This window comes from Rhinopithecus roxellana, chromosome 19, assembly GCF_007565055.1.
Source record: "Rhinopithecus roxellana isolate Shanxi Qingling chromosome 19, ASM756505v1, whole genome shotgun sequence".
NCBI classification, from domain to species: Eukaryota; Metazoa; Chordata; class Mammalia; order Primates; family Cercopithecidae; genus Rhinopithecus; species Rhinopithecus roxellana.
Genome location: NC_044567.1, coordinates 32646331 through 32672397, shown reverse-complemented (window position 1 = coordinate 32672397; position 26067 = coordinate 32646331). Strand labels below are relative to the sequence as shown.

The 26067-nt window shown below is 54.1% G+C and overlaps 1 protein-coding gene across 2 annotated transcripts; it reads left to right on the top strand.

Moving 5' to 3' along the window:
• C1QTNF1 (C1q and TNF related 1) lies at positions 1–24468 on the top strand. Of its 2 annotated transcripts, XM_030923987.1 has the most exons (5): positions 20–414; positions 1679–1796; positions 18691–18859; positions 21264–21400; positions 22219–24468. In XM_030923987.1, the coding sequence occupies exons 2-5, from the start codon at positions 1781–1783 to the stop codon at positions 22767–22769; spliced, it is 873 nt and encodes a 290-aa protein (XP_030779847.1). In that variant the 5' UTR covers positions 20–414; positions 1679–1780; the 3' UTR covers positions 22770–24468. The 2 variants fall into 2 exon arrangements, with proteins under 2 accessions (XP_010380241.1, XP_030779847.1); XM_010381939.2 differs by lacking the exon at positions 1679–1796 and having other exon boundaries at positions 1–414.
• Positions 24469–26067: the final 1599 nt, after the last annotated feature.

Below are 26067 nucleotides of genomic sequence, written 5' to 3'. Positions count from 1 at the left end.
TCCCTGCGGCGCGGCGCGGGGCACACACGGTTAATCCTCCGCGGCTGCTGTTTGGACGAAAAGCGCTGGGGGTGTTGGAGGCTCCTCGCTGCTCACATCTGGCTGGGCTTCGCTGCTTGCGCGTCTATCCCACTTTCTTCGTCTCTTCCTTTACTTTCGAGAAACCGCGCTTCCGCTTCTGGTCGCAGAGACCTCGGAGACCGCGCCGGGGAGACGGAGGTGCTAGGGGCAGACCCGTGGCTGCTCGCACCGCCCCCACCCTCCTCTTCTGCACCGTGGTGCCCCGGAGGACCTTCTCGCCCGCTCTGTCTCCTTCGGCGAGACTGTGCGTCGCCCCGGACCTGGCCGGGAGGAGGCTTGGCCGCCGGGAGATGCTCTAAGAGCGGCGCGGGAGGAGCGGCCGGCGGGACGGAGGTAGGTGGCCGAGCCGGGGGACCCAGCGCCGCCCCGCCCCTGTCCTCGTGGCTTCAGCCTGGTGGCCAGGGCGGGGATGGCAGACACCTGGGCCAGGACGGACGGGGAGCGCCGTAGGAGGGGCCGGGTTGGCGGCGGTGGCGCAGGGGCAGAAAGACCCGGGGTTTCGGGGACAGCCCTGGCGGCCGGCTGTGGCTCAGCCCCCGCCATAGGCGCCTCTGCGCAGGGGGGTCGTGATGGTCCCAGATCTCCCTGACTGTGGAGAAGCCAGACTCTTCTGCACATAGATACTAACGGGAGTAATTGCACCTTCCCCCCAGTTTTTTGTGGGGTGTTTATCTTGCTTCACTGTTCTCTGGTGCCTTTCTGAGGGTGTGGATGGAAGAGGAATGGTACTAATGCTCGCAGCTGCACCTAGTGGGGATGCTTTCACCCCACTCCGTGTCACCGGGACCACCTGACCGCCGGGTCTGTCCAGTCCTGTCTGTGCCCAACCTGGATCCTTCATGGAATAGGAAGCGCTGACTTTGACCCTCGCATCTGACAGCCTTGGTGTCTTGGAGGGGGTCCAGCTTGGGCAGGAAAAAACAATGTTGCTTCCCCGGGGCCCTCTTGGGAAGCTAAGCTGCCTATGCCACTGGGAGTGGCCGCTGGCCTGGGGCTGGAGCATCTGAGCCGCCTGGGAGTTCTGGCCAGGGCTTCTCCTCCGGTGCAGGTGTGGTCCCCACTGTTAGCCCGGGCCTGGCGGGGTCCAGTTCCCGGGCCACACTCTTCCAGCCCCAGAAAGCCAGATTATCTTCTATGAACCCTTGGGCCGACTCATCCCTGCTTGGGAGGGAGGGAGGAAGCCGCCCCGCTCTGTGAGGTGTTCCTGACTCTTCTACCCCACCTAGTTTCTAGGAAAGGAGGTAACATGACGTGCTGGGAGCTTTCTGGTCCTGAGCTTTGAACATGAAAAATGCCGTGAGAAACTGTTTTCTCCTCCGCTGGCCACTTCGCGGCCCCAGGGGAGCATGTGACGTCCTTACAGGCTGCCCGGCCTCTGCTTTTTATAGTGCTGGAAAGTACACGCTGCCTGGCAGGCCGTGCAGCCATGAACAGCCACAGATAGACGCACTTGGCTGTTGTGTGTGCTGCAGGGAGCGGGAGGACATGCTTCAGGAGGCCTGTCCAGCACCTGCCAACCAGGGAGGAGGGAACCAAGACAGGGAGATGGGATCTGAGGGCTGAGGACAAGCGGAAGCTTCCCCACCCTCCCTCTTAGACCTGTGGAGCTGGAGAGGCCCCTAGAGACCACCCAACAACAACAGTGGCACTCATCATCTTCATCATCTTCATCATCATCATCTTCATCATCATCATCATCATGATGTTAGCCACAGGTTTGTGTGTCTGCTCACATGGCAGGTGCTGAACATTATATTAATAATTATAATAGTTATTATAATAGTTAATTCTCAACACTTCTATCAAGGGAACTCTCACTTGCGGGAAGAGCAGAGCTGCAAAGCTCAAGAGGCTCACAGCTTGCCTGAGGTCCTAGAGACAGGGATGGAGAACTCCAGACTCCAATCTGTGTCTTTATCCCAAGTGCGCTGTATGCTTCTTCTTCTTCTTTTTTTTTTTTTTTTTTTTGAGACAGTGTTTCGCTTTTGTCACCCAGGCTGGAGTACAAGGCCAAATCTCGGCTCACTGCAACCTCTGCCTCCCAGGTTCAAGCGATTCTCCTGCCTCAGCCTCCCAAGTAGCTGGATTAGAGGCATGTACCACCACGCCTGGCTAATTTTGTATTTTTAGTAGAGATGGGGTTTCTCCATGTTGGTCAGGCTGGTCTCAAACTCTTGACCTCAAGTGATCCACCAGCTTCAACCTCCCAAAATGCTGGGATTACAGGAGTGAGCCACAGCGCCTGGCCTCTAGGGCGTATACTTTTAACCTTCCTATCTGGTGTTGGGAACATGGTGCTCAGCGGGCCAAACTGAGGCTGGGAACTACTCTCTGCCAGCTGCCAATGAAGAATGCCCAGGGGCAGGAAGGACACAGGTCTGCTACCCAGGGACTCTCGACTTTTCCTCCTGCCTCCCTCTCCTCCTGCCTCCCTCTCCTCCTGCCTCCCTCTCCTCCTTTTGTGTCGCCAAGGGTGGTGTCCCCAGTGAGTGTGTTCAGGGAGGCAGGAAGCCCTAGGTGGGTGCTCTGCGGCCACAGGACACCGCTGCCCCTCCCCAGCAGGTGCAGCCAGCTGGAAAGGGATGTCCTCCCAAGTGGGAGCAGAGAAAGCCCAAGCTGTCCCAGGAAGGCCGCAGGTTCCCTCCTTGTTCCTAGGAAGTGACCCCCCTGTTCAGGGCAACCAGGACAACAGAGTGTTTTTGGAACATGCTCCTTTCTGTTCTTCTTCCTGGTGCCTCCCCCCAGCTGTAATTAGCATGACTCATAAACCAAATATTCTGGCATTGAACTTTGGTCATCAAAACAAAGATGAAAAGGATTTCGTAGATACAGTTGTGCGCGGGGCCTGGAGCTTCCCGTTTGTGTCTTGTCCTGATGGGTCCCAGTTCCTGGGATCGGGGGCTGTGGCTCAGGTTCCAGAACCTTAGGGAAGGGGCGGGGGTGATGGACACCAGGAAGGGCAGGAAGAAGGAGCAGGTTACACCATCCCCTGGACAGTCCCACCTCTGCCTGACAATCAGTGGCCTCTAGAGATTGAGTGGGGGCACTACCTTGTGGGCCACAGGTTGCCATTTCCCCTGTTAACCTGCTGAAAATGGCCTGCTGGTGTCACATGGCACAAGGCAGCTCTCTGGACAGGACCCTGCCCCGCTGACCCCTTCACGCAGGCTGAGAACTCCCTGCCCACTTGAGAGTGCAGTCTGGAGGAAACAGCGATGCCAGCTCAACAATGTGTTTCTTTCAGGCTCTCTTGGGGCAGTCCAGCAAGCTGCTCTTATGAGCCGAGGATCCTTGGGGTCCTGTCCTGGGGTCTATGCTGAGGTCCTTGCCTGGAAGGGCCAGTCCTGAGCTTAAGCAGGGACGTGCAGGAGCAGGGCATGCTCACTCCTTTCTTCCTTCCCGAGCCCCGCAGTGAGATACTCCAGCTGCCTCCGCTGCAGCCTCTGGTTCTCCCGGTGAAGCATGTGGTGTGAGCAGGAAGGGAGCGGGGAGGGGCTTCAGGGCCATGTGGGAAGGATCTTTATCTCTGGGTCCTTGTCAAGGTCACGGCTGTGTGACACTTGTGCTGGGGTGATATGAGTGGCTTTTGGCACATCAGCACCCCTCCAGCTGCCTGTTTTTGCCCACACTTGATTTCCAGAGCTGGGCTTGGCATCTGAATATGGTTCAAAGGGGGATGGTCTCTGGCAGGGGCATGGGGGCCCCCACAGTCCCCACTGTACACTGGGGCACCCCTATCTTGCCTCTGAGGCTCCCTGGAGCTAAGCCCTTCTCCAGCCTCAGACGGGGCTGGCACAGACTGCAGGCCCCTCCCTGGGCCCCCATCCTGTCCAGGACGGCCGTCGGGACGGCTGTGGCTGGGCCCGTGTCTGCCCATCTCCCTGGCTCCTGTAGGAATTTTCCTTGACACGAGACAGAGTAGAGAGCAGGAGACGGCAGGCAGGGAGGCAGGAGTCGAGGGCAGGAGGAGAAGAGGCAGACGGGCCGGTGGGGCATGGGGAGGTCAAGTTCTTGGTGCCCTGTGCTGGGTCAAATGTTGCTCTTGGCCACGGCTAAAGCCATACTTGGTGGAATGCCCCAAACCCTATGCGTTGGGTTGTACCCATCCCCCTCAGCAAGACATCTGGATGCCAGCCGCCCTCTGCCCTGGGGAGCAGGGAAGGAAAAGGGCCGCGCCTGGGAAAGCTGCCAGCCCTGGGTGGGTTCGAGGTGGGTGTAGGTCAGAAGGTGGGCAGGGCCCCCCATCTCTGCCCACAGGTTCCTGGGGCCGGTCTTCAGAGCTGGGAACAGAGGTGTGTTCAGAAAACGCTTGGACCCTTTCAACTTGTAGAGTCTAAAGTGAGAGATGGAAGGATCTGGGTGGGTTAGGGGGTGACCACAGGTCTCTCGCGTCTCCTGGCATTCAGGGGAGCCACCTCCTCCGTGAAAGGATAACGATGAGGGCAAGACTCATGGTTCTGTGGGTCCTCCCTGTGTGGTGCATGAACTCAGATTCCTTTGCAACCCAGAGCTCGGGTCTGCTTCTGCCCATTAGAGGGCACTGGCCAGGAGAGAAAATCATCTGTATCCCTGCACGTGGGCCTTTCTGTCCCTTCTTCAGAGCTGCCCAGCATGCTGGTCTCTCTTCACGCTACAAAAACAGTGCCCTAAAAATGCGCATCCGATGGGCCACACTGCCCAAGCCCCTCACATTTTAAGGTGTGCGTGTGTATGTTCCTGGTGAGCCCATGCCTAAATCCAAAGGAATGAAACTCCAGTGGTGTATTTTAAGATGCCAGCAGGTTGGCACCAGGGATATCTTAGCACCTTGCATCAAGGACAGTGGTTACCCTGGTGCCTGGTACCATACCTGGCATGTAGTGGGTGTCCAGTAATCCTCTGTTGAATGATGAACGCAAGGGCTCAGCCGCTGGATACAGTCCTCAAAGCCAAAGGCTGCTGCAGCTGTTCCACCTGGACACAAGTAAGCAAATCGGTGGGTACCATAACCCAACTCTCATAACTCATGAGAGCCAGCGGGTGGGAATGGTTGCTGCACCATGACTTGGGAGGAGGAGGAGCCTATGCTCTCTGGCATCTTTCTGACCTCCCCTCTGAGTGAAGTGTAATGTGCTTTGCTGTCGGACACACCTGGGTCTAATCTGAGCTCCAGCACCTCCCCACTGTGGAACCTGGGGCAGGCGGCTCCATCGCTCTGAGCCTGTTTGCGCATTCTAAGGATCAGGTATTCTAATGATCAAGCTCACTGGTGTAAGGAAGGCACCATGCCCAGAGCCTGGCTCTCAGTGGTGGCTTTTCAAGGGTAGCAGGGCTTTGTCAATGTTGATAAACATTGGGCTACTCCTAGGTCCAGGAACATGCCAGCCATTGCACATCACGCACAGGCTGGGCTGAGGACTGGGCTCCGTTTCCTTGTTTCATGGCTGCAGGCCACTGGCCCTACTCAGGCAGCCTCCTTCAACAGCAAGGGCCAAAGACAAAGCCCCTCACTGCTAGGAAACAGGTTCTCTCTGGCTCGCATAATTCCAGCCTGGATGAAGTACCACCCTGCTGGGCTCCCTACCACCTGTGCCATTCCTGGTCCTAACACGTCCCATACCATAGCTGCTAGGGACTTTACTGCCTAAAGGAAGGGGCTTCTTGTTCCATTTGTCCCAAGAATCCAGCTCCCTGCCGGGTATGTAGTAGACACTCAATAAACACCTGTTGAACAAATGAGCAAAAGACCGTGAGACTTCAGCACTACGTCAACTTATATTCCCTGTGCTTCCGCTTGAGCCTTAAACGACGCAGCATCACAAGCCCTCGTTTCTCCCCATCCTACTCTTCTATGCGTCTAGTCGAGTTTCCTGGAATAAACAAAATGCTCCCTTAGTCCCCAGGGTGGGGCTTATTTGTCATTTTTCTAAGTGGAAAATAATGTGTACTTACTGTGAAAAAGGATGTGACTGTTACAGGGGAAAGAAACAGAGGCCAACATAAGAAAATGGTAAGCATCTGTATTTTCATCACTGCAGATAATCGCTGTTGGCAGCCCGGTGGGTGGCCTTTGGGTCTTTGTGGTTTTGTGTGTGTGTGTGTGTGTGTGTGTGTGTGTGTGTGTGTGTATGTGCATGTATGTGCGTGTGTCTGCACGTTTTCAACCTGCATTTTCAAAACTCATTACTGCTTTACAAACTAACTTTCTTTCTGTCTGTCTGTCTTTCTTTCTTTCTTTCTTTCTTTTCTTTCCTTCCTTTCTTTCTTTTCTTTCTTTCTTTCTTTCTTTCTTTCTTTCTTTCTTTCTTTCTTTCTTTCTTTCTTTCTTTCTTTCTTCTTTCTTTCTTTCTTTCTGTCTTTCTTTCCTTCTCTTTCTTTCCTTCCTTCCTTCCTTCCTTCCTTCCTTCCTTCCTTCCTTCCTTCCTTCCTTCCTTCCTTCCTTCCTTCCTTCTCTTTCTTTCTTTCCTTCTTTCTCTCTCTCTCTTCCTTCCTTCTTTTCTTTTTCTTTCTTTCTTTCTTTTTTTGAGACAGAGTCTCACTGCATTGTCCAGGCTGCAGTGCAGTGGTGCGATCTCAGCTCACTGCAATCTCCATCTCCTGGGTTCAAGTGATTCTCCTGCCTCAGCCTCCTGAGTAGCTGGGATTATAGGCACGTGCCACCACACCCAGCTAATTTTTGTATTTTTTAGTAGAGACGGGGTTTTACCATGTTGGCCAGTCTGGTATTGAACTCCTGACCTCAAGTGATCCACCTGCCTCGGCCTCCCAAAGTGCTGGGATTACAGGCATGAGCCACTGCGCCCAGCCCAAACATCTTTCCGTGTCAGTAAATACTTACCTATTTACAGAGACTCCTAACTGGTGCTGCTGGCTGATTCTGCCCCCCCGATCCCTCCATATTACTTATTTAAATGTCTTTAGAAGGAGCACGTTTCCTAGTCTGCCACAATCCCCATCCCTCCCTATTGCTGAGTTCGCCACTCTCATCAACCACCTCGTTTTTCTAGTTTCCGTCATATGGATGCACTGTAAATTTTTTGTTTTTTTTTGAGATGGAGTCTCCCTCTGTCACCCAGGCTGGAGTGCAATGGTGCTATTTCACCTCATTGCATCCTCGCCTCCCAGGTTCAAGCAATTCTCCTGCCTCAGCCTCCCGAGTAGCTGAGATTACAGGCATGTGCCATACCTGGCTAAATTTTGTATTTTTAGTAGAGACAAAGTTTCACCACGTTGGCCAGGCTGGTCTTGAACTCCTGACCTCAGGTGATCTGCCTGTCTCAGCCTCTCAAAGTGCTGGGATTACAGGCGTGAGCCACTGCACCCAGCCATATATTTCATTAAACCGTCTTCCTGGACATGTAGGTGGTTTGTAACCTTGGTGAATGGAGGCAGTGGTTTCATCTCTTTGAAACAGTAGGCTTTCTGAGTGCAGATAAGAGGAGCATTTCTGGGGAAGATGGCTACGTGGCAGTCAGCATTCTGGTGACAGTGGTGTACCTTGGATCTCTGTGTCCCCAGCTGGAGTTAGAGAGAGATTTGGACAGAGTTGTGGCTGGGGCGTGTCATCTTTGGCTCTGTACTTGGGATTGATTGAAGGTGAAGGGAGCGTTGGAGCCCTGCTGAGAGTTAGACACCGGATGCTGGTAATGCCTGAGAAATGAGATGTGGCCCCCTTTTCCCAGGGGCTTGGAGTTGTGGGGACAGGAAGAGGAAACCAAGGACCGTAGACTGGTTCTTCCAGATGCTGGGGGAGGGGCACCTACAGCACACCCGGGTCTGGGCAACTTCCTGGAGGAGGTGGCCTCAGGCTGAGCTCTGGAGAATACACGATGGAGAAGGTGGAGGAGAAATGGGCATCCAGACAGAGGAAGGAGCGTGTGCCAGAGGACGAGACCTCGAGTGTGACCTGTTAGGGACTGAGTGGCTCCAGGGAGCTGCAGTGAAGGGGTCTCATGCGGTGTGGGGAAGGGCCAGATGGAAACGCTCAGGGCTTACTCCTTCCTTTATTGGCATAGGAAGCCCTCGGAGCCAGGGGTGGCATTCAGATTTGCGTTTTTCAAAGCTGCCTCTGGAAGCAGTGTGGGAAACAGATGGGAGGCAGAAAACCAGCCAGGACTGGGGAAGAAGTGATGGAGAGGAGAGGAGACCTGCAGGGGATTGGCGATGGATGAAATGTGGCGGGTGCAAGGAAGGTGGCATCCAAGTGGCTTGCAGGCTTCTGGCCCGGGACCCTGCGTGATGGTGTGCATTGCTTTCACCAAGCTGCAAGCCACAGGAGGAGAAGCCAGTGTGGTGAGGATGGGGGAGAAGGGGATGAGTTAATTGGGGGCTTAAAAGCCTTAGGGCAGAGCAGCCCGGTGTGGTGGCTCACACCTGTAATCCCAGCACTTTGGGAGGCCGAGGTGGGTGGATCACCTGAGGTCAGGAGTTCGAGACCAACCTGGCCAACATGGCAAAACCCCATCTCTACTAAAAATACAAAAATTAGCCGGGTGTGGTGCAAATGCCTGTAATCCCAGCTACTTGGGAGGCTGAGGCAGGAGAATCGCTTGAACCCGGAAGGCGGAGGTTGCAGCGAGCCAAGATTGTGCCATCGTACTCCTGTCTGGGCGACAAGAGCAAAACTCCATCTCAAAAAAAAAAGAAAAAAAGAAAAGAAGTCTTAGTGCAGAGCAAAGAGGAGGTGCTCAGCAGACAACTGCTTATGTGGGTCTAGACCAGTGCTGCCCGGCAGAACCTTCAGCTGTAATGCAAGGTGCTAAGAGCTGTGCTGTGTAGTATGGCAGCTATGGCAGCTGCTAGTCACGGGAGCACTTAAAATGTGGCTCCGGTGACTGAGAACTGGACGTTTCACCTTGTTTAACTGACATAGCCCCACGTGGCTCGTAGCCACTGTGTTGACTTAAACATTTGCAAGCCCAGGTCTCAGCAGCCAGGTCAGTGGTGGGGACGTGGACTGGGGCGTTGTCAGCTGAAGATGTGGTGTGGACCAGGACAGGCAGAAAGAGGTCAGGTGCGGTGGCTTCACGCTGATAATCCTACCCGTTTTAGGAGGCCAAGGCTGGAGGATTGCTTGAGACCAGCCTGGGAAACATAGCGAGACCCTGTCTCTAAAACAATTTTTTTTTTTTTTTTAAATTAGCTGGATGTGGTGGCATGCGCTTGTAGTTCCAACTACCCAGGAAGCTGAGATAGGAGGATCATTTGGGTCCAGGGGTTTGAAGCTGCAGTAAGCCATGATTGTACCACTGCACGCCAGCCTGGGTGACAGAAGGAGACCCTGTCTCCTAAATAAATAAATAAATAAATGTAGCAGAATTAGGAGCAAGAGGAGCTGCGAACTGAGGAACAGCCATGGAGAGCACCGGTCTTTGGGGGTTGATCAGGAAGGCTAAACACTGGGAGACAGTGTGGGCCAAGCCCCAGGGCTGAAGAAGAGGGCAGTCGACATTGGCAGATGCTTACAGGGAGCACCAAAGAGGAATGCAGAAGGTGTTGGGTACTACGAGGGTCGTGGGTGATGGCAGCCGAACAGTCGGGGCGGGGCCGGCAGGAGGCGGGCCAGTGGGATGCTGTGCTGATTATATTCCTGACCTAGAGGCCCCAGGCTGGGGACAAAGCCCTGTCTTGTGCCAGGCTTCCTCGGGAGCTGCCTGGAAAATGCTGGGGCTTGTCCAGGCCCCAGACAACCAAAGACGTCCGTGCTGCTTGTAAAGGGCTGGGTGAGGTGGGGCACCAGGCCATAGAATTCCCAGGTTCTTTCTTCCCTCTGTCTTGGGAGCGGTCAGCCCCCGAGGGTGTCCCCGCTGCTGGTTCTGGGGAAGTGGGCGACGGGCCAGGCCACCTGCAGAGTAGGCCAAGGGCAGCTGTTGGTGCCTCTCCTCTCTCACACGGTTCTCAAAGCAGGGGCAAGCCTGCCGCCCGAGGCCTTCCAGCTGGGAGGTGAGCTGAGGACAGCTGCTCTACTCAAGGAAATCTTTGTTTCCACTGGGACGGAATCAGAGCTCTGGAGGCTGGGCTGGCCAAGCACCCTGAAGGCCCGATGCCTGGCAGCTCATGCAGCCTCCTTGTTTGCAGGGCCTGGGCGAAAATTTACACTGAGTCCCACTCTTTGCTCCAGGTGAGTCCTTCCTGGTCAAGGTACAGTTGTGGGAGGGAGATGCTTTAGGATGGGAGAATTCTTGGCCCGTCTTCGCTTCACTTTTTTGTCCCAAGCCAGACTTCATTCCCATCCAGGGAAGAGGAAACTGTTGCTAATGAACTCGCAAGTAGCCCTGGAAGAGTCTGTATTCATCCCTGGACTTGGGCTTTGGAAGTAACCAAATAAACAACTAAGCCTTAAAAACAAACCCTCCTTCTGCAAGACAGGGGGCAGCTTTCTGGAAATGGGAGAGAGGGAGATTGAGAGAGGAGATAGGCTCCAGGATCCAGCATCTCTCAGGAAGAGGGGTTGCTCGCTGCCATCTGGCCAGAATTCCTTCCATAAGGGACCCCCATCCACCACCAGGTTGAGGGGAAGAAGGAGAGTGTGAGATCAGTGGCAGCAGTGCAATTATAGCAGGGAACATTAGCTATTTTTTTTTTTTGAGACGGAGTCTCGCTCATGTCACCCAGGCTGGAGTACAGTGGCCAGATCTCAGCTCACTGCAAGCTCCGCCTCCCGGGTTCACGCCATTCTCCTGCCTCAGCCTCCTGAGTAGCTGGGACTACAGGCGCCGCCACCTCACCCGGCTAGTTTTTTGTATTTTTAGTAGAGACGGGGTTTCACCGTGTTAGCCAGGATGGTCTCGATCTCCTGACCTCGTGATCCGCCCATCTCGGCCTCCCAAAGTGCTGGGATTACAGGCTTGAGCCACCGCGCCCGGCCAAACATTAGCTATTAAATGGGCTTCTAGAAGAGGTAAACACATGTCACTCATCAAATGGGAGCCACTCTGCCCACCTCCTGCCCATCACCAGAGGAGTTTCATCAGTGGGCAATTAGTGTGATGAATGGCTTCTGGCGGGAAGGAAAGGGCTATGAGCAGATGTCACCTGTCAGAAGGACACCCTAATGTGGCACCTTCCTCTTTCTTGGTGCCCCAGTACCTGAGTCCTCTTGCAACAACAGGAGAGCTCTATGCCTCTCAACAGGAGAATTCTACTGATGTCAGAGCCGAGGGGGAGTGGACTCAGGGCTTCTCTTCTGGTTGGGAGGATTCTGGGGATGTTCCAAAGGTGGCAGGAGGGAGTGGCATGAAGGGGTGGTGATGGCTGAGGGGCCATTGAGGCTGTGTAGAAACCAGGAGTGTTTGGGTGCTGGGCTGAATCGTATTCTTTTTTTGAGACAGAGTCTTGCTTTGTTGCCCAGGCTGGAGTGCGGTGATGCGATCTTGGCTCAGTGCAACCTCTGCCTCCCAGGTTCAAGCAATTCTCCTGCCTCGGCCTCCTGGGTAGCTGGGATTATAGACACACATCACTGCTCCCAGCTAATTTTTGTGTTTTTAGTGGAGACGGGGTTTCACCATGTTGGCCAGGCTGGTCTCGAGCTCCCGGCCTCAAGTGATCTGCCCACCTCAGCCTTCCAAAGTGTTGGCATTATAGGCATGAGCCACCATACCTGGCCTGAATCCAGTTCTTGAACTGGAAACCACTAGGTGTGGGAGAAAGTCCTATCTTATGCGAAGCTTCCCTGGGAGATGAATGTAAACTAGGGGGAAGCGGGGTGGGCAATATCCAGACCCTGGTAAAGGCAGACGAAGATGCTTGTCTTGGGTGGACTGAGGTCTGGGGGACAGTGGAGCCCCTGGAGGGCATCTGATACAGGCACAGGGTAGGAGGGAGAGTTGGCCTCTAGGAGCTATTCAAGCAGGCTGGGGATGGATGAGATGCGGTTGCTTGAGAGGAAAGGGTCTAAATGCCTCCCAGATTTCTGGCCTGCTGTTTGTTCACAGTTATTGCTTCCTCCCCAATGGCTTCATTTTAATCTAGAACAGAGCTGTCCAACAGAACTTTCTGCAATGATTGAAATGTTCTTTTCTATACTTTCCAACATGGTAACCACTAGCTACATGTGGCTTTTTATTTTTATTTTTTGAGACAGGGTCTTGCTCTGTTGCCCAGGCTAGGGCACAGTGGCAAGGTCGTGGATCACTACAGCCTCAACCTCCTGAGATCAACCAATCCTCCTGTCTCAGCCTCCAGAGTAGCTGGGACTACAGGTGCACACCACCATGCCTGGCTAATTTTTGCATTTTTTTGTAGAGATGGGGTCTCGATGTATTGCCCAGGCTGATCTTTAACTCCTGGGCTCAGGCGATCTTCCCACTTTGGCCTCCCAAGGTGCTGGGATTACAGATATGAACCATGGTACCTGGCCTACATGTATTAATAGTTATTGAATGCTTGAAATGTGGCTAGTGTAGCTGAAGAACAGAATTTTGAATTTTCTTTCATTTTAATTAATTCAAATTTAAATAGCCACACATAGCAGCCGCTGTACCGGACACTACAGTTCTAGAATGTTACCCAGTTAGCATTTTAATTCAACATGTGTTATTCTGTCTTGAGCTATAATTGGGTACGTGTCTGTTTCCTTCACTAGCCTGTTACGTTCTTGAGGTCAGGGAATAGATTTAATTTATGGTTGAATCACTTCCTCCCAAGCCCTTGCACGATGCCATGCAAATCATGGGCATTCAGTAAACCCAGCCTGTGTTAGATTGTCAGCTGAGAGGGCAGCTTGGACTTGTCTGCCAAGGCTCCTTCCAATTCAAGGAGATTATAGGCTTCTTGCCTCTCAGAACAGCTGCTCACCTGATGAGGATTAAAGAAAAAGGAAAACGGTGTTTACAGAATGCTTTTGTCGAAAGGCCCTGCACTGGGTAGAGCGTCAGGACAAAACCCAGGCACACGGTCCCAGAACTTCAGGGGTCCGCTGTCAGCACACACGCATGAGGGCATGCAGGTGAGACAAAGTATAACAGGACCCACTTATTTATTTATTCACCACGCTTAGCTAATTTTTGTATTTATCTTTTTTTTTTTTTTTTTTTGAGATGGAGTCTCACTCTGTCACCAGGCTAGAGTGCAGTGGCGTGATCCCGGCTCACTGCAAGCTCTGACTCCCCGGTTCAAGCAATTCTCCTGCCTCAGGCTCCCAAGTAGCTGGGATTACAGGCATGCGCCACCACGCCCAGCTAATTTTTGTATTTTCAGGATGGTCTGGATCTCCTGAGCTCGTGATCCACCCGCCTCGGCCTCCCAAAGTGCTGGGATTACAGGCGTGAGCCACCGCACCCGGCCAATAGGCCCAATTTGAAATAGATATAAGGAATCATGAACGTATGTGTAACTACTGTCTCCTTAAAGGATCTACCACAGATCCATGAGGCCTGTGAAGGGATAAAAATTATTATTATTGCTGCAGGGTCTCACTCTGTCACCCAGGCTGGAGTGCAATGGTGTGATCATGGCTCACTGCAGCCTTGACCTCCTGGACTCAGGGGATCCTCCTACCTCAGTCTCTTGAGCAGCCACTGGGACTACAGGCGCATACCACCATGCCTGGCTAATTTTTGTGTTTTTGGTAGAGATGGGGCTTCACTATGTTGCCCAGGCTGGTCTTGAACTCCTAGGCTCAAGCAATCCTCCCACCTTGGCCTCCCAAAGTGCTGGGATGACAGGTGTGAGCCACTGCATGTGACCAAGGGATACAATTTTTTTTCTTTTTTTTTTTTTTTTTGAGACAGTTTCACTCTGTTGCTCAGGCTGGAGTGCAGTGGTGTGATCTCAGCTCACTGCAACCGCCGCCTCCTGAGTTCAAGCAATTCTCCTGCCTCAGCCTCCCGAGTAGCTGGGACTACAGGCCCATGCCACCACGCCCAGCTAATTTTTGTATTTTCAGTAGAGATGGGGTTTTGCCACGTTGGCCAGGCTGGTCTTGAACTCCTGACCTCAGGTGATCCATCTGCCTCGGCCTCCCAAAGTGTTGAGATTACAGGCGTGAGCCACCGCGCCCGGCTGCGATACAAATTAACAGAGAAGTGTCCTCAGGCTTCCTGTCCTCCTCTACGTCCTGTGTGTAGCCTGGTTTCTCTTTTCCGGCCTCCCTCCTCCTGTAAAGGGGGATGTGTTCTTGTTCAGGAGAAGGTCCGGTGTAGGTGGATGGTGTGGGGTTGGGGAAGGGACGCTGAAGAGCGGCTGGTCCTCAGGGACATGGAGGGGAGGAAAATGGTCACCGAATTACCATGGAAATTGGCTCTTATTTGCAGGATTTGGGAAAGGCAAGTAAAGAGCTTGAGTCATGCTGGAACTGTCTTCAGCTGCCTTGACTGCGATGTGGCCTGGAGACTGGGCCACGTTGATCTGGATTCGTGTGGGTTTCACACCACTGGTCAAGATGTGCTCGGGGCACTTTCCTGGAACTGCCTAACACGTTCTTCCAGATAACGTTGCTGGGACACAGCCTCCCCACCGTAGGGGGATTTTTGCTGGAAATCACTAATAGTGATCTGGAGCCAAGTTTGGTTAGATGTTGGGCAATACTGTTTTTGCCCAAAAGTGACTAAAATGATCATAATGTTATAATGCTGGCTTTGCTGTGGGATTTGGTAAAATGGTTCTTAAGATCTTTTCAAGAAGGAAAGATTTCAATCTGGGTTTGCTCTGACTCCAAAGAGGAGGCCTTTGAGGGGATCCACTACCACCAAAGCGGCCTTCTCCCTATCAGCCTGAGCCTGGGGCTGGCTCTCTGTTGGGCTTTCCCAGCTCCATCCCCTCGCCCCCGCCACACCCAGGTGACAGCATTGTTCCTAACCCAGCTGCATCCTGGATCCCATCTCTTCTGATCAAGGTGTGGAAAATCCCTTTGCTAGACTAGAAAGAAAGAGACCAACATAAAAACAAGTGCTGGTGCTTAGCTAGGGGTAGTTCTGCCCCCAAGGAACAGGCATATTACCGTGTTTGGAGACAGTTTTCATTGTCATAACTAGAGGTGGTGATGCTAATGGCATCTAGTGTGGACAGTCCAGGGTTACTGCTAAGCATCCTGCAGCACACAGGCTAGCCCCCCATCACAGGGGATTATCTAGGCCCAAACCTCAATGGTGCCAGGGTTGGCATCAGGGTGGCAAACACCTATAATCCCAGCACTTTGGGAGGCAGGTGGATCACCTGAGGTCAGGAGTTCAAGAGCAGCCTGGCCAACATGGCGAAACTCTGTCTCTACTAAAAATACAAAAATTAGCCAGGCTTGGTGGCAAACACCTGTAAGCTCAGCTACTAGGGCGACTGAGGCAGGAGAATAACTTGAACCTGGGAGGTGGAGGTTGCAGTGAGCCGAGATCATGCCACTGCACTCCAGCTTGGGTGACAGAGCGAGACTCCATCTCAAAAGAAAAAAAAAAACACCAATGGTGCCAGGGTTGAGAAACCAGAGTAGAATAAGCCAAGGTAGCTTTGTAATGCCTTTTGTAGTTACTTTCCAACCTCTCTGAAATAAACGTGTGCGTGTATAAATATGTATATGTGTATATATGTGTAAACGTGTGTATATATATAAAAAATTTGGGGTTCAGGAAAAAATGTTTAAAGAAAGGAAAATCTCTTTTCCTTTTAACCGGTACAAGTTTGCCACTTAAAAGGAAAAAACAGTAATTATTAAGGCGCCAAGGAGAAACAGAGGAAATACAGAAATAGAGAAATAAACAAATTTAGAGAATTCAATCTGACAAATATTTGCTGAGCACCAGTGACATTCAGGGTGCTGCAGGATGCTTGGCTGGGGGACGTCCCAGCCCTGGAGGAGGTCACCCACGGTCTGCTGAGTAGACTTTCATAGGCTAGACAAACTCTCTGCAGTAGGAGACAATAGGAAAAACAAAATTATGGTGCCCACCTATGATCCCAGCACTTTGGGAGGCCAAGGCAGGTGAATTGCTTGAGCTCAGGAGTTTGAGACCAGCCAGGGAAACATGGTGAAACCCTGTCTTTACGAAAAAACAAAAAAAATTTAGCTGGGCATGGTGGGGCATGCCTGTAGTCCCAGCTACTTGGGGGGTTGAGGTGGGCAGATGGCCTGAGCCTGGAGGGTTGAGGCTGCAGTGAGGCAGAGTGAGACCCTGTGTCAAAAAAGAAACGGAAAACCGACGATAGAGACATTTTCCCAGTTGAGGGGCCTGGGAAGGCTTCAGGAAGAATATGAGACCTTGAGTTGGGTGTTGAAGACATGATGGGCAGGATTTTGTCATCTGTTGTCAGCCGGAGTTCAAATGCAGCCACCCTGCTCAAAAATCAGTCTTGGCCTAGTGTGGAGGATCAAGCCTGTAATCCTGGCACTTTGGGAGGCCAAGATGGGCAGATCACTTGAGCCCAGGAGTTTGAGACCAGCCTGGGCAACATGGTGAAAATCTGTCTCTATTAAAAAAACAAAAAACAATTAGCTGGGTGTGGTGGTGTACACCTGCAGTCCCTTCTCCTTGTGAGGCTGAGGTAGGAGGATGACTTGAGTCCAGGAGGCAGAGGCTGCAGTGAGCTGAGATTGCACCACTGCACTCAGCCTGGGTGACAGTGAGATCCTGTCTCAAAAACAAAACAAAACAGAATTTTAAGCTAATTAGCTTCTCCCAGTCTCTGTTTTCTCATTTACAAATTTGGTACAGTAATGAATGAATATTGTTTCTCTAGAGGATTGTGGGGCCATCTGTGATGGGATAAAAATTGTTAATGAGGAAGTGTTCTCAAACCTAACCAGACTGGCTAGCTGGAGAGATAACTTAGATGTGCATTTTACAAATTAACATGTGCAGATACACACTCTCTTTGGCAAGTGGTGAGAGGTATCAGAGATTTTGGGTGGGGGCTGGCCTAAGCAGCCCCTTGGTCATCGGGACGGTCTCTGGGCCCTGACGCATGGGAGGGACAGCTGGCTGGTAGGATACTTGGAGGTGGGGGCTCCAGCTAAGACACTGCAGGAATGGGCGGGGGTCATGCAGTGGGGTGAAGACTAGGTGTAGGTGTGTGTGACGGGAGGAAAGAGGTTCGGGGGGGCCCACCTTGCTCTCCTCACTCTCACCTCAGAGGCTCCATATCTTCCCCTGCAATGTTGACTTGGTGTGAAGGCTCTGCGGGGAGCCCTTCGGACCTCACTCAAGAGCCCACTAAAGGCCGGGCGTGGTGGCTCACGCCTGGTGTCCCAGCACCTTGGGAGATGACGTGCACTTCTCACCCACCTTCTCACTGGGTGGCTGTGTGTTGAATGAGGTGTTCCCACAGGGCCTGAGACATTTCGAGTTTTACATTTTGGTGACAAAGAGGGGTTAGAGTTGACCACAGTCGCTATGCCCCTCGGTGGGGAGGTTTACGGCCCACCTGAAACGGCTGGGCATGTGACTCCTGATGCCAGATTTCTGGGCGAGGGGAGCGAGCCACTCACAGGGTGGCAGGTGGGCGTTCGTCTAATGCGGGCCCAAGCGCCGACCCTTACGGGCTCCCTGGACTCCCCACCTCCGTGAGCACCCCTTTCTAGAAGGACTGTCCCAAAACTGGATGAAGAGGGTCCTGCCCCAAGCTTTTGCCAAAAGCTCTGGGAGTGAGAGACGTGGGGTTGGCTTCCTGGAAGGATGACTGCTCTCCGGGGCTGGGCTTGGCACATCCCTAAAGTACATGCCAAGGACACTCGCTGATGCACCGCCTGGAGGCTGGAAAGCAGCTTGCAGCTGCCTTCCTACCCACCTGCCCACAGGTGAAGGACCTGGTCATTGAGCCAGCTTTGCTTTAAGGGATGATGATCATTCAAAGCTTACTTGGGATTTTTCTTACTGTCCTAAAAGGGGTGGTAAACAATTGTCCGTGGGGCCAGCAGCTGATGGACTCTCCTTCCCGAGAGGCTGGGTGGGCAGAGACAGCACCTTGCTCAGCAACCCCTCAACACCAGCCTGACTGGCTGAGGCTCTGGGGGCAGAGTGTGCGTGCACATGTGAAGGTCCGTGTACATGTGAGCGCATGTGTACATGAGTGGATGTGCATTCATGTGAATGTGTTGAGTATGCGTGCGTGCATGTGATGTGGGTATATGTGCATGTGAATGTGTGCATGTGGATTGCATGTATGTGAATGTGTGCATGTGAGTGTGGATTGCATGTATGTGAATGTGTGCATGTGTGCACGTGTTCAGAGTGTATGTGGATTGCATGCATGTGAATGTGTGCATGTGTGGGCTTCATATATGTGAATGTGCATGTGAGTGGATTGCATATATGTGAATGCATGTGGATTGTGAGTGCATGTGATGGTGTATGTGTGAGTCTCATCACGCTGCAGGACAGGAGAGGACAGCAGAGACTGTGCAGGCCAAGTGTCAGCTTCCCTTGAAAAGTTGTGAAGGACTCTGGATGGCATCATGTGTATTGTGCGCATGTGAATGTGTGGGTTGCATGTGAGTGTGTGTGCGCACGTGTGGATTGCATGTGTGTTGAGTGCGTGCGTGTGTGTGCATGCATGGGTGTGTGAGAGTGGTTGTCCTCCCAGAAGCTGTGTAACTGCAGCATTTCCCAGTGGCGTGAGGCTGGGGAAGCACCTCTGATTTCCAGGCTGTTCCTCTGTGCAGCTGCTTCCTAACTTCGTGCCTTCCCCGTGTTTCTTTCCCACCAGGGCCCAGGAGGAAGATGGGCTCCCGTGGACAGGGACTCTTGCTGGCTTACTGCCTGCTCCTGGCCTTTGCCTCTGGCCCAGTCCTGAGCCGTGTGCCCCACGTCCAGGGGGAACAGCAGGAGTGGGAGGGGACTGAGGAGCTGCCCTCCCCGCCGGACCATGCCAAGAGGTGAGGGGCCACGAGGGTGTAATAGCAGGATCTCTGGCTCTGGCCAGGCTGAGCCTGGGGCTTGGGGCCTCCGGGGGAGCTGGTTCACTGTGAGATGTGAAGGCGAGAAAGCCAAAGCTGAGCCGTGGCCCTGCTGGAGGCTGGTCCTGCAGGACAGACGAGCTATTCCTCCTTTCAGTGGCTTGGGCACCTCACCTGAAACTGGACAGTGGTCCAGCCTCACCATAAGCTGAAAGGAGCAGGGTCTGCAAGTGGCTTTGCAGCTGCCTTCTTAAGAGCAGACCAAGCTCCCAAATCCACTCTCCAGTTTTTGTCTTTTCCTTCTCTGTCTGCTGAGAATGTCCGCTGGGGTCCTAGGCACCACCTGGAGGCAGGGTGAGATGGAGCACGGCCTTACGAGAGATGCTGGACCAAGAGCTGGTGTCCACGGCCCATGCATCTCATCACACTGCAGGACAGGAGAGGACAGCAGAGACCGGGCGGGCCAAGTGTCGGCTTCCTTTGAAGGGTTGTGAAGGACTCTGGATGGCATCTGCCTTCGTGTCTATGACCTGCAATGAGAGACTCTAGCAGACCTGGGTCATTTCCTAGGGAAGCCGAGTGCTTTATCCAACTGCCATGCATCCAGCATGAGGTCCTGGAGACCCGGCGACAGCTCAATCCTGGCTTGGAGTCTCCTCATTATTTTGAGCATTGGGCTGACTTGATACTTGAGGCTTCAGGCTAACTTTAGTGTACAATGGGATTGGACAGGATTTGAGGCTGAGTCACACCATTCCATTCTTTCTTATTCTCCCTCCTCTTTCTTTGATTGAGCCCCTCCTATCAGTCAGGCCATCCCCCAGGCAGGGGGACACATGACTGGCATAGTCCTGGCCTCCAGGAGCTCTGAGGCCGAGAGGGAGACAGACCCATGAGAGACAGTGCAGTGTGGTGGGCTTTGTAGGAGGGGTGCATCCATGATGCTGGAGGCAGGGTCAGGAGAGGGAGGAGCGGGACAAGACTGAGAGGAGTGAACTAAGTCTTGAAGGACACCTGGGGGCCTCCCAGGTGCAGAAGGAGGGGAAAGTCGCCTGGTAGCTGGAATGGGGTGTGCCGAGGCATGGTTGGCAGTGTTTGTCGGGGCTGGTGGGTGGCTTGGGATGGTGAGACCCAGTGCTAGAGGCTGAAGGACAGGAGGGCAGTTGAGCCTAGAGGCAGCTGGGTCTAGTTAGGGAGAGTCTCACCTGAATGAAATCCTATAAAGAACAAGGGGGGTCATGGGAAAGCTTAAATTGGACAGTGTTCTCGGAAGAAAGCCGGAGACAGGCAGCAGAGGATGAGCTGGTGCAAGGAGAGGCCGATTCCAAGCGAGAGTCGAAATGGCAGGGGTGCCTCAGAGACAATGAGGGCCCCGGGCTCAGGTCTGGAGGTGCCTTGAGGCTGGGGGCCCAGAACTCTGCTCAAGGTTTCGGCGGGGAGAGTTGGGGGTGACGCTGAAGGCTCCACCCTGGGCACCCGCTGCTGATGCCAGGAACAGATCTCAGAAAGAGAAGATTCCAGGGACGAAGGGATGGGGACAGGGGTTTTTGTTTTGCACACATGACATTTGTGGGGCCTGTTGCATTTCCAGATGGAGACTTCTGGTGAGAAGTTTGAAGTCGAGGTCTGGGGCTTAGGAGAGAGGTAGGGGTGAGATGTCCATCTGAGAGTCCTGGGCTTGTGGGTAGCTGAACGTAGGGCACAGAGATCCATTTCCTGGATAGTCTGGGGTGTAAAAGTGGGAGCAGCGTTAGATAAGGGGCTGGCCCATCCAGGGGGACTTTGCTGCCCCCTTGGGTCTGTGCAGCTCTACAGCCTAGGCAAGAAGAGCCACAAGCCAGAGCACACACAATACCGCGAAGGGCCGCGAGGTGGCAGCCAGGAGCCGCCGCCATGCATCCTGCCCGCGGGCCGGTCCTTCCAATGTCAGGTTGGAAACGTTCGAGTCTCTCCAGCGGCCGCAGCTGAGAGGAATCCTAAAGATCCACTTGAACCTTCTCATTCACAGACCAGTCAGCTTCATATGTTATTTTCTAGCATCACGGATATACAATAGGGAGTCCTGGCACTGTCTTGTGTCACCCAAGACCCTCTCCTAGACGTGTGGATTTTTCCCAAGCAGCCAGCGTCTTGTGTGGTGCTCAATTGATCGCCGTGTGTGTTTCCAGGACTGTCATTGCCTTTAACAAAGGACGGGGGCTTGTTCTGTAGTGAGGATCCCAGAGTGGGCCGTGAGCCCACCAGCATGAACACAGAGCTTTGTGGGCCCAGGTGAGAGAGGGAGAAGGCAGGTCAGGCCCACCAGACCCACTGGCGGCAGAAGAGAGAAGCGTTGCCAGGCCTGAGAGTTCCTGACTTTCACTGTGATGCATTATTCCCTCAGGGCTGAAGAACATGAAAAATACAGGCCCAGCCAGGACGAGGGGCTCCCTGCTTCCCGGTGCTTGCGCTGCTGCGACCCCGGTACCTCCATGTACCCGGCGACCGCCGTGCCCCAGATCAACATCACTATCTTGAAAGGTCAGACGGCTGCAAAGATGAGCACAGGGGTGGCCAGGGCTGCTCTGTGCTGATCTGGAGGAAGGGATGGAGTCGTTAGGGTGGGGCTGGGCAAGAGCAGAATGGCTCCCTCGGGACACGGAGCAGAGGCAGGCAGGCTGTCATCTAGAGGGGAAGGCACAGGAGATTGATTTTGAGGCTCTGGCCCCTCCCCAAGAGGTGGGGTTGGAAAGGGGCCTGCAGGACCTAGAGCAGGAGAGGGAGCCCAGTGGCTGCTTGGGGCCTCTTCCCTCCAGTTGTATGTGGACGCCAGGCTTCTAGGCCCTTTGATTTGGGGCTTGGTGCCCCAGCCTGCTTTCTGAAATGCCACCCGCTCGCCCCGGTCCTGCACACGGCAGATAACCCCGCACAGCCCCGTGAAATCGAACTGCAAACACTTGCAGCCTAGATCCTGAGCCGGCCCAGACATCTGGAGTTCATTTACTGAGCGAGCCGTGGGTCTGGCCACAGAGCCCGTTGCTTTTGGACGAACCTGTATTTTTTTTTTTTTTTTTAACCAGGGCTTTCCAGAAGGAAAAAAAAATTATTGCTTCTCGGCAAAAATAGAACCGTCCTTGAGGTTGAGTCTGTTTGCTTGGCCAGTTTGGGAATCAGAATATCCCTGTGCCAGGCTGGGAAGCTGCCCGTGGTGGTGGGCTGGGGGCAGGAGTGAGGCTTCTGCCAGGTCAGGGCTGTGGGGACGAATCAGGACTGCGCCAGGGACCAGAGCGTGAGCAGCCAAGGCTCAGGACACCACCGGATTACTCCATTAACAGCACATGTCTTCCCGTCCCTTTTAGGGGAGAAGGGTGACCGCGGAGATCGAGGCCTCCAAGGGAAATATGGCAAAACAGGTTCAGCAGGGGCCAGGGGCCACACTGGACCCAAAGGGCAGAAGGGCTCCATGGGGGCCCCCGGGGAGCGGTGCAAGAGCCACTACGCCGCCTTCTCCGTGGGCCGGAAGAAGCCCATGCACAGCAACCACTACTACCAGACGGTGATCTTCGACACGGAGTTCGTGAACCTCTACAGCCACTTCAACATGTTCACTGGCAAGTTCTACTGCTACGTGCCCGGCATCTACTTCTTTAGCCTCAACGTGCACACCTGGAACCAGAAGGAGACGTACCTGCACATCATGAAGAACGAGGAGGAGGTGGTGATCTTGTTCGCGCAAGTGGGCGACCGCAGCATCATGCAAAGCCAGAGCCTGATGCTGGAGCTGCGGGAGCAGGACCAGGTGTGGGTGCGTCTCTACAAGGGCGAGCGCGAGAACGCCATCTTCAGCGAGGAGCTGGACACCTACATCACCTTCAGTGGCTACCTGGTCAAGCACGCCACCGAGCCCTAGCTGGCCGGCCACCTCCTTTCCTCTTGCCACCTTCCACCCCTGCTCTGTGCAGACTCCAGGGCTCGGCACCAGGCTGACCCCACCGCCTCTTCCCCCATCGCTGGATTCCGCCTCCCTGGCTTTGGCCAGTTCAGTGAGATGCCCTGCACGCACGGAAAGCCAAAGTGGCCGGTGCTCCCAGATGCTGCAGCCTCTGGAGAGAGCTGAGGGCAGGTGAAATGACCAGGGCGGGGCGCCCGCAAGAACCCTCAGGGACCTTCCGCTGCCCTCTCGGCACACATCCTCAAGTGGAGCCCGCACAGCGAGACGCGGGTGGCGGCAGGGCATCCCAGGGTGCAGCGCTGGAGCTCCAGTCCTTGGAAATAATTAGGCAAATTCTAAAGGTCTCAAAAGGAGCAAAGTAAACCGCGGAGGACAAAGAAAAGCATTATTTTTGTCTTTCCAGCCAGCCTGCTGGCTCCCAGGAGAGGGACTTTTTCAGTTGAGACTCCACTTAAGATCCAAAGTTAAAGCCCTGGGGTCAGGGGAGGGGCTGGGGGCAGGAAACTACCTCTGGCTTCATTCTTTTAAGCCATGTAGGAATTTTCTTGAGGGACAGGTGGACCCTGACATCCCTGTGGCCTTGCCCAAGGGCTCAGCTGGTCTTTCTGAGTCACAGCTGCGGGGTGATTGGGGCTGGGACCGCAAGCGTCAGCCTCCCAGAGGGACAGCTGAGCCCCCCTGCCTTGGCTCCAGGCTGGTAGAAGCAGCCAAAGGGCCCCTGACAGCGGCCAGGGACCCCTGAGTCCCCCAGGCCTGCAGATGTTTCTATGAGGGGCAGAGCTCCTGGTACATCCATGTATGACTCTGCTCCACCCCCATGCCACCCGAGTCCTTGGGGGGTCTCCATGACTGCCACCCTGGCATCTACTTTCTGTGCCGCCTGCCACACGCATCAGCCCCAGAAGGCCCTGGGGCCTTGGCTTCTGTTTTTTATAAAACACCTCACGCAGCACTGCAGTCTCCTGTCTCCTGGTGGGCTAAGCACCCCCATTTCCACATGTGTTGTGTTGGCTGGCAGTGAGGCTGATCCAGACCCCTTCCGCCCCCACCACCCTCATCCAAGTCTCTGACCAGTAGCCTGACAGGGGCTTTTTCTAGGCTTCAGAGCAGGGGAGAGCTGGAAGGGGCTGGAAAGCTCACGCTTGCCTGTTTCTTCAGACTCTGTGAGCCTCAGTCCTGAGACCAGAGTCAAGAGGAAGTGCACGTCCCAACCACCTGGGTCAGGATTCACTCTCAGGAGCTGGGTGGCAGGGGAGGCAATAGCCCCTGCGGCAATTTCAGGACCACCTGGAGCAGGGCTGCTCTGGCCCCACCCATGGCCGCCACGTTTTCTGATCTCCAGGAACCCCACAACCCCTCTCCACCTCACCCCACATTGATGCCCAGGGTCATTCTTGCTACTTGCTGGGCCCCCAAAGCTCCACTGCCGCTCTTCCTTCCCCCATCTCCCACCTGGTTTTGACTAATCCTGCTTCCCTCTCTGGGCCTGGCTGCTGGGATCTGGGGTCCCTAAGTGTCTCTCTTTGAAGAACTTCCGTGGGTCAGACTCTGAAAGCCGAGTTCTGTAGGCGTGCCTGGAAGCAGAGTGCCACACTTGCTGCTTAAGCTCCCCCAGCTCTTTCCAGAAAACATTAAACTCAGAATTGTGTTTTAAGCATCCTGCCTCGTCAGTTTGCTCATTAAACTGAATTGTTGTCGTCTTCTCCTCTCCACCTAAAGTCCACTCCTGCCTGGGAGGCCCTCAGCTTCATACCTGGGGACATTGGCACCTAGCAGGCACATGCTGGACCCTGAGTTGCCTCGCTCCTCCCGGGGGTGCAGCCTCCCATGGGTGGGGCAGCCAGAGCGTGTCTCAACTGTAGCTGAATGTGTGCCCGAGTCGGACGCGTGGGGCCTGGGTAGGTCTGGGCACTTGTGAGAGGTGGGTGGGAGGCAGGGGCTTGCTCTCCTGAGCAGGACCATACTGTCCCCTGGGAGGGATAGAAACCATGGAGGTAGCAGCTTGGCCGTGGCTCTGCAGCCTGGACACTATCCCTTTCCTAGGGCTGCCGTGGAAACCGGGGTTAAGGCATGGATGGCATAAGGCTCTAGCGGAGGTTCCTTCCTGCCCCTTCCAGCTCTTGGTGGCCCCAGGCACTCCTTGGCTTGTGGCTGCATCTCCTCAGGCTCTGCCTCCATCTTCACGTGGCCTTCCCCTCTGAGTGTCTCAAATCTTCCTCTCCCTTCCCTTACTATAACACCTGTTGGAGGATTTAGAGAATCAGGTAAATATTTAGGGCCCACTGTAAATCCAGGACAGTCTTCTCTCTAGATCCTAATTACATCTGCAAAGACGATTTCCAAATAAGGTGACATTCACAGGTACCACAGATGAGGACTTGGACATACCTTATTTCAGGGGATACAGTTCAACCACTACCACGGCTTGCAGCTTGAATATACCCATCAGCAGCCCGCTCTGTTCTCCAGTGGTGCAGAGCAGATGTTAGTTCTTCTCTCCATTGCTTGCCAGCTGGGTTAGAAGCCAGGCCCTGATCCAGCTGCCGATGGGATCTACCTTGCTCTCTCTGGTGCCAGCAGGCTGCAAACAGCTGATCTTCTTCTGCCTGCTCCTGGAGTGAAGCCACGTGGTCATGCTTGGCCCTGGGCTAGGGCCAGACTGGATCAGGTGGACCCTGCAATCCTGCTCTCTGTGGGAGAAGGAGCAGGCCCCCACCTCTGGGGAGTTCAGGCCACTCAGCAGAGGATGCGCTTCCCAGGCAGTGGGGAGCAGGGACTAAGTGCCCTTCCCAGAGGTGCCTGGAGGGAACCAGCCAGCTTCTTACAGGTGCCCAATGACAACCCTCTCTGGAGACAAAGTCAAGTGGACCGTGTAATACCTATTTCCCTGCTGGTCAAGTTCTCGTGGGAAAGGAGGCAGGGTCTGCTCCCGGGCCCGACCCATGCTCCTTTTAACATCCCTCTACCTTTGGGGTTCCCCCACCCCCAATCTTTTCAGGCTGGCATTTATGCTCCACCCATTCTTCCTCCAAATATTTCCCTTGCTCTTGCTTTGTGGCAGACCATGTGCTAGGTACTGGAGGCATAAGGACAGATGAGATATGGTCCTTGCCTTTCTGAGGACTTTCTCAGGGTTTTGACTGCAGTGTGACATAGAGGCCAGCCTTCTCAGAAGAGCTGCATGCTTGGTACCAAGTGATCTGCTCCACCTGATGCCCTCCTCAAGCAGTTGATCTTGACAGGGTCCTCTCCCAGT